The 6,951-nt window shown below is 46.7% G+C and overlaps 1 protein-coding gene across 1 annotated transcript; it reads left to right on the top strand.

Annotated features, from left to right (window-relative positions):
- Positions 1-971: 971 nt before the first annotated feature.
- LOC144098796 (uncharacterized) lies at positions 972-5,371 on the top strand. Its single transcript, XM_077631670.1, has 3 exons — positions 972-1,378; positions 2,981-3,141; positions 5,315-5,371. Exons 1-3 carry the CDS (start codon positions 1,107-1,109, stop codon positions 5,359-5,361), a joined length of 480 nt encoding a protein of 159 aa, XP_077487796.1. The 5' UTR covers positions 972-1,106; the 3' UTR covers positions 5,362-5,371.
- The last annotated feature ends 1,580 nt before the right edge of the window (positions 5,372-6,951 follow it).

Raw genomic sequence — 6,951 nt, forward strand, 5'->3', positions numbered from 1 at the left:
GGCACCCCTGAGTGCCTTTCACTGCAAAGGTACCTCTTTTCCTGCCTCTCCGTAATGACGATGAGGATGATGATGATGACGGTGATTTCCTCAGGCTTAATGGCACATACCCAGGGTGGGGGATTGGCCAGTGTGCACTGCGGAAACGAACGCACTAATGAACAATGAGTGGAGTATTTGGATAATTTTTTTTGTCTTAGACTTAACTTTGTACAAAAAGTGCAAAAAACGTAAAAAAACAGTCAATCCTTATTCTAGTAGCGGCATCTGCCTAATTTATTTATATAGTTGTGAATTTATTTGCACACCGGAGTCAGGCCATATCCCATGGCGCTTGCCCCGTAGGAGAGGAGAATCGGAAGAGATACAGCAAGCTTGTAGTCGAGCCAGGAAATCCCCTCCTTTTTCTTGTACTACTCACACTTAATCTTCCTGCCAGATAGCCTGGATGCCTACGCCGGAGATGTGGAATCAACGGTTAGAGAGGAGCGGCTGAGGGCTTCGCGACATATTATACAGCGCCTTTTCTCTGCTTTCCTTCTTTTCTTCACTGGAGCTCCCGTGAAAAACCGTGTTGTAGCCTCTGAAGCAATTCCACATGCCCACTGTAGGGGATTGGCCACTTTGAAGCACATCCATGCAGGAGAAAAATCATTCTTTCCAAGTTTTCTTCGTCGTTTGTCAAGGTCTTAACCTTCCCTCCGGAATCCCACGTCGATAACATTCGAACTTCTCAATCTTTCAGCGTCTCCATAAAAAAATCACGACAAAAGCGTGCCGATGTTCCCGATAGCAGGCGTCAAATGACTACATGCATTGAAATAAAATGTTCGCTCGGTGACCTCCGTAATATGGGCGTAATAACCGTCTTTTTCTTGGCCGATCGAAGTCGAACGAGATGAAGGACAAAAAAAAACCGTCTCGACGTCTTCGATCCTCTCTTGTCTGCCGCTCGAGCCGCGCGAGAGATAGAACGCACGCCATCTTTTTTTCGAACCGTTGTTCGATGATGCGTCGCAGAGCTATGTGCGTCCACCCAAGCTCTCCTGACCGGCCCACTGCTCAGCTCCATCCATCTCGTTCCGGTCTCCACCTTGCGATGCAGGATGATCTTGGACAAGGAGCTAAATGTTGCGTTGAGGGCCGCCGGAACATCGCAACCCGCGTCAGGCGGCCAGTGGGAGAGCCACCAGCCGCAGACGTCGCCGAGCTCTTCGGGGACTCGGTCCGGCGCCTCGCCATTGCCTTCGGAGAAAGAGGCGCTGACGACTACCACCACCACGACTACCGCAAGGGACGCTTGGGCTCCGAGAAGCGCGTGTGCGGGAATGCAGACTGCCGGGCGCAGCTGTCAGCCGTCCCCCCAGCGACAGGCATGGTGAGCTTGCTTCTGAGCCCCGCTGGTTTGCTTTGGTGCTGTGTTCGAATTCTCCTGTCAGGTGCTTGTCCGAACCTGGGAAGAGTGCGAGGAAGTCTCCAGATACTCACACATTAAGTTATGATGTTACTTGCCCGCCAAGAGCTCAGCGTGCTCACACAAGATGCAGCTATCGGTCATCGGACACAGATTGCGAATACCATGGAAAGCTGTAAACCTGCACGAGTCCAAAACTACTCGCGAATACGTTCCCCCGTAAATATATATGAAGACCTCTTGTTCCACCATGTGATTCAATGACGGCTTGTATGGGCGCCTGCAGCAGGCGCCAAAGCTTTGTTTCATTATTGGGTGAGTCAAAGCAAGGTTTCAGAATGCTCGTTGGTAAAGTGTGGTATACGGAACTTTATCTTTACGACAAGCGCAGCAATTTCACCGTTTCTGATGTCGCAATTTAATGCTGCTCAATTACTGAGAACTGCTGGGCTTCACCTATCAACCGGCTGAGAAAAGTTGAAAGTGGTCATTTATCTATGCCGAATGAGATTTGTGAAAACAGCAAATTGACTGCCTGTAGCAAGGAGTAAATTCTGTGGACAGTTGTTTGCACCTTTCAAAGAGGCGCCGGTAGCGGGAGTGCCCCCGCTTTCCACATCGTCGGCATCCCTGAATAGTTGTTTTATCTAGAAAGGAACCTAGTGCTGCCCATACTGCAATCCTGACGCCTCCACAAACAAGGCTACGATTCCCGCGTGGTTATCAATGATGGTTCTTCAGTACAGTTACGATTGGCTGATTAGCCACTGTAATCTGGTCTCCTTCGCCAAAGCACCGCGAATCCGTGCCATAACGAATAGAGACCGAAGAACGGCACCATGTCGAAAGGCCACCGCGCACCCATAAGACTGCAACCTTGGTCTTGTGAAGTGCTGTCACATGCGTAACAATTCTCCGAAGATTAATACGTGTTAGACGAATTAAGTGTGGTAGGGCGGCGAACTGAGGTCATTAAATTCGGGCACAGTTTTGAGAGCTCTAAGGTAAATTCCCCGTAATTGCTAAACAAAATAAAATTTCAGAGATGAACTAATGACGTAAAAGTCTTGTGCACATCATTTAAAATGCATTTGAATGGAGAATAGGAAATACGAGTGTACGATCAGTTTTACCTCAAAGCAAAGTGTTTAATCCTTACATTTGGAGTTGGTGGTGAGATAGACCGCATAATACTAAATATTTCTCATTTTATTTTCACTGATAATGATTATAAATGTGCCGTTGTTATTTTTACAGCATTTGTATAACACAACCGAGGCCAATTAGAGATGTCGTCAATTCTTTAATCACACATCATCACTTCCTTGACCTTCCTCATCCAATTTACCTCATCGGTCAACAGTTTTCACAAAACCAAAAAACCTAAATTCACTGCTTACGCAGAATTTTACCATCCTGTACTGCTTAGTAAGATTTGAATCAGCACGAGTGCTTGTTTATTTGCGTTTACGAACTCTAATTCATTGTGCCTTTTCGTTTACCTAATATTCTTGCTCACATATTGCCGGCTGCAGCCAATAACTGAGTCCTCGAACCCGTTTCCAGTGGAGCAAGACATCGGCTGGGGCCCCATGCATCGTCACCTGTGTGGTGCAGACTCCGCCGGCAAAGGCCCCGGCTGCCATCGCTTCGTCATGGCGGCCGAGTTCCTGCACCTAGGAGGGTGTCCGGGAGCGGTGGTGCTGCTGCCCCTGCCAGCCGCATCCGTAAGTGGCGTCTGACAGCCGCATGCGCAGTACGTCCTCCCGCGCAGTTGTTCAGCTGGCAACGCAACCGCAAATGCCATTCTTGACGGTACACCATGAGCGTTTACTTGGCGCATGTTGGTACCCGCCGTTCAACAAATCACAAAGATAATGTGTGCCAGGTAAATATTTTTTGGTGGCTAGTTTTTTTACATCGACCTAACGATATGAGGTGAACGTTTATATCAAGAAGCAGCGGTTCTTAAATGCGTTATTAGGCCGCATAAACGATACAAATTTACTTTGCGAAGCCTCAGTGCATTTATAGCCACATTACTGGGTCCCTGCTGCTAATTAATAAGCAGTAACTTTCGGCGCAACGGTGTTCTTTGAGGGGTATGCATATGTAGTACTAACAACATAATGCAGGGCTTTGTGTCTACAAACCCTGTCCTGATTACCATGTCAGTATCCGAGATTGCGATGCGCGTTATATTTTGCGGCTTCTCAGGAGCTCACTTTACCACTAAAGCATATAGCATAGCATGAAGCACTAAAGCTAAAGTGGTCGTCCTTCTTATTTACGGCGCAGTATTTGTGTTTTTCTTATGCCACTGCATTCCCAAACAGTATCTCATTTCGCCTCGTCTGTATAGTGTACCTAAAGACATTACCTGTCGATAGCAACATAGAGTTGAGGCTTATGTGCAGTTCATTCGGACAGTCGTCCAAGAACATGGGTAATAAGGCATATGTAATCTAGAGCAAAGCGAATAGTGCAAAGGCTGAACTTCAATGTTTAGTGGATTCTCGAAAACAGCGTAGTTTTATTTCTGAGTTTTTCAGGGAACCACGAAAGCAGACCTCGCCACGTCGCCTGAATGAAAGACAGGTATCTAATCCGGCTTCTCGCTGTTTCCAGTCGATATTTGTCCAGAGCATCCTGCCTTATTCTATGGCTACCACATCATACGCAGAATAATTGTGTCTTGTATTGTGGCAGGTACCTCAAGGCCTCTGAGCAGCTGTTACGGACAACACAGCCCTGAGGCTAGGAAACGCTGGTGTTTACTCTAAAGCGGTGATCACGGAGTTTTTTAAGGCGACAGGCTTAGGGCCATCATGGTGGACAGGATTTGTGCGTCCTCAGAATTTGTACGTTCCACCTGTCAATCAAATAAATTGAAAGATGAAAAAACGTCGACGGGGATGGGACACGAGCCCACAATAAGCAGAACATAACGGATTAGTAATCAATCGTATTAACAACTCGGTCACTTACTCCGACGGAAAGAGGATGTTTTAGAAGGCATTGGTCGTAACTTAAGTCCGGATATAGCGAACACATCAAATATAACAAAGGCATAGTAGGTCGTAATTTGAAACCGAAACTAATTCGAGAACCGCGAGGGGATTGTGTTGAGTTTAAGAGCTCAACAGGACAACGGAAAGGCTTTCGCTTTGATGCATGTAAGTTGACTTAAGTGCTCTTCAATTTGTTTTCTTCTTGACGTCCCAAATTCGAATCGGGTGGCGAGAATGTTTTTAAATGGAACTTTTTCGCCAATAATTGAGTATATTTCTGCTGGCAAAATATAAACATGGCCATAAAAAGCACCAGATCAGATTTTACTGAGATGAAAAGTGGGGTGGAGTGTCCTACTCATCTGCAAAGAACTCACGCTAGATACTGTGTCCAAGCAGAATGTCGCCAACGACTAGGCCACGAAAACAAAATTGATAAGAGTCGCGGAACACTCATCTGCATCGCCAATTCTGGATATTTGACTGTTCTATCTAAACTTTCATGACGGCTGCAAGAATTTCATGCAACGGCCACGCAGAGTACTGAAAAAAACACCGGGAAGTTGCAAAGCAGCGAACCTGCTTGCATACTGAAGAATACTTTTGTTCCACTTGTGCAGAACATGCAGTATTCAAGAATGAGAGTGGAGAGACCTCTTGCGTTGAGGCATTAGGGAGAAGTGTAACTGAAGTAGCAACGGGCTTTTTCGAGGGTGTTTCACTCTGACGGCAGCTATACCTCAGTGTCTCATTTAGTATGATCCCAAGCGTGATTTCCAAATTCCTGACGAAAAGTGTGCTGTGTTGAACGCTATTTAGTCTAAGTTACTATGTTCGGGGTCCCTCCTGTTGATTCACAACCCTCAATCACGTTTTCTCTCATTTGCAGACTGCGTCCTGCTGAGTTCTGCAAGTCCTCATGCTTCGCGGACATAGCCGGCGGCAGTTGAGATTTTATACTTTCTTTTTTTTTCGATATTGGTGAATTGGTTAAGATTAGCAGCACTGTTGTAATTTATTAAATCAAATAACGCGTATGCGGTCTCTTCATTCCTTTCGCGGCCTAGCAGCGCTCTGTGAGCGCTAATGTGCCGTTGTTTTTGCAGAGGCAGAGAATTTTGCAAGGAAACTAAGTAGACCGATGAGTTCAGCTGCAAACCTCCGACCGATAACACTCCCTGTATGGGAAAGGTTATGGAGAGAATGGTGCTACCAGTGCTCACTCAGCTAGGGTGACATAACTCTTCCGTCACCGGCCCCTACACTCAATTTCGTCCACTAGCACGTGTGCTGCTGCGTTGTGGCTGCACGATTATATAAAAAGGCACATGCAGCCCCGGCGCTCTCCAGCTACATATTACTGTGGGTGTGGCCATCAATGGGTTTTCGACAATATCTCCCACAGCGGAATCCTAGCCAACTTTCAGGAAACCATTACAGAAGCCCGACTATACAACGAATACAATACTTACTTTCCAATCGGTTACTAAGAGTCATTTTCCCTGAAAATCACCCCTCACCAGCAATGCCCATCAAATGGGCCACTACAAGACACTCGATTATAACCGCCCGTGGTTTAGCGAGGCGATAAAATGTGTCTTCCCCTTTGCCCAGCGACAACACGCCATCTATCCGGATGGCATCACGATCTGCTGTGTCCATGGTAACCGAGTATTTCAAGCAATTACCGTCCATTAAGGCTTCGACATCATTTACGCCCACGCTGCGGGCGTGAAGCTCGAATGCTAACCCTGAAAATCGGACTACACACTTCTTTTCAACTACAAGGGGAAGGTGTTTAATGTGAAGTGCTGTCTCAATAATTTGAAAATGAATACCCTTCCTGTTGCACGTAAGGCACATGTTCGCATCCTTCATTAAATCCAAGAAGAGGACCAGAAAAGCACGGCATAGACATCAGTGTTCCACATAAAAGAAAAATCCATCTTCGTTCCGCATGCTTAAATGCATTGCCCGCACCAGCCATGGACTCAATGAACACGACCTGCACAAGATTGCCGAACCTGCCGTGTTGTCGCCAGTCATGCATCCTCCCTTACACCACCTACCTAAAAACTCGTCTGTTGACACAGGCATCCAGAAATGTTTCCGCCCTTAGCTAGGTGGCCAGTTATACACATATAAATATAACTACCTTATTCAATAGACAGCGTCGCACAGCACATCATAGAAGACTTCCGCTCATCATGTAGCTGTGCATCACCGCTTGAGCACCTCCAGTGCCATACCAGGACGTGTCATACTAGGAGAATTTGGAAGAAGAACGTGGCTTCTCCCACCTATCCCTTATTTTCTACCGCCGTGGGACCATCAACAAACCGTAACTATCCAGCCTTTACACCAAAACATGTAAGTGGAGAGGGATTGGGCACGTTGAGACCCCCAGCCATGACACTTACCACACAGATGCAACGTTCGCCGACTCCAACGGTACAAAAGCTGTGTAGGCATTATCACATCGCAATTTCGGATCCGGCCTCATTTGACATTCACAAGGACAAGGTC

Source organism: Amblyomma americanum, chromosome 1, assembly GCF_052857255.1.
Source record: "Amblyomma americanum isolate KBUSLIRL-KWMA chromosome 1, ASM5285725v1, whole genome shotgun sequence".
Classification (NCBI taxonomy): Eukaryota; Metazoa; Arthropoda; class Arachnida; order Ixodida; family Ixodidae; genus Amblyomma; species Amblyomma americanum.

Bases quoted from the DNA above. Each gene is read 5' to 3' on its own strand.
- LOC144098796 (XM_077631670.1), top strand. From the start codon at position 1,107: ATGATCTTGGACAAGGAGCTAAATGTTGCGTTGAGGGCCGCCGGAACA. The intron at 1,379-2,980 runs GTGAGCTTGCTT...ACCCGTTTCCAG, and splicing joins TCCCCCCAGCGACAGGCATG to TGGAGCAAGACATCGGCTGG. The intron at 3,142-5,314 runs GTAAGTGGCGTC...TCTCATTTGCAG, and splicing joins TGCCCCTGCCAGCCGCATCC to ACTGCGTCCTGCTGAGTTCT.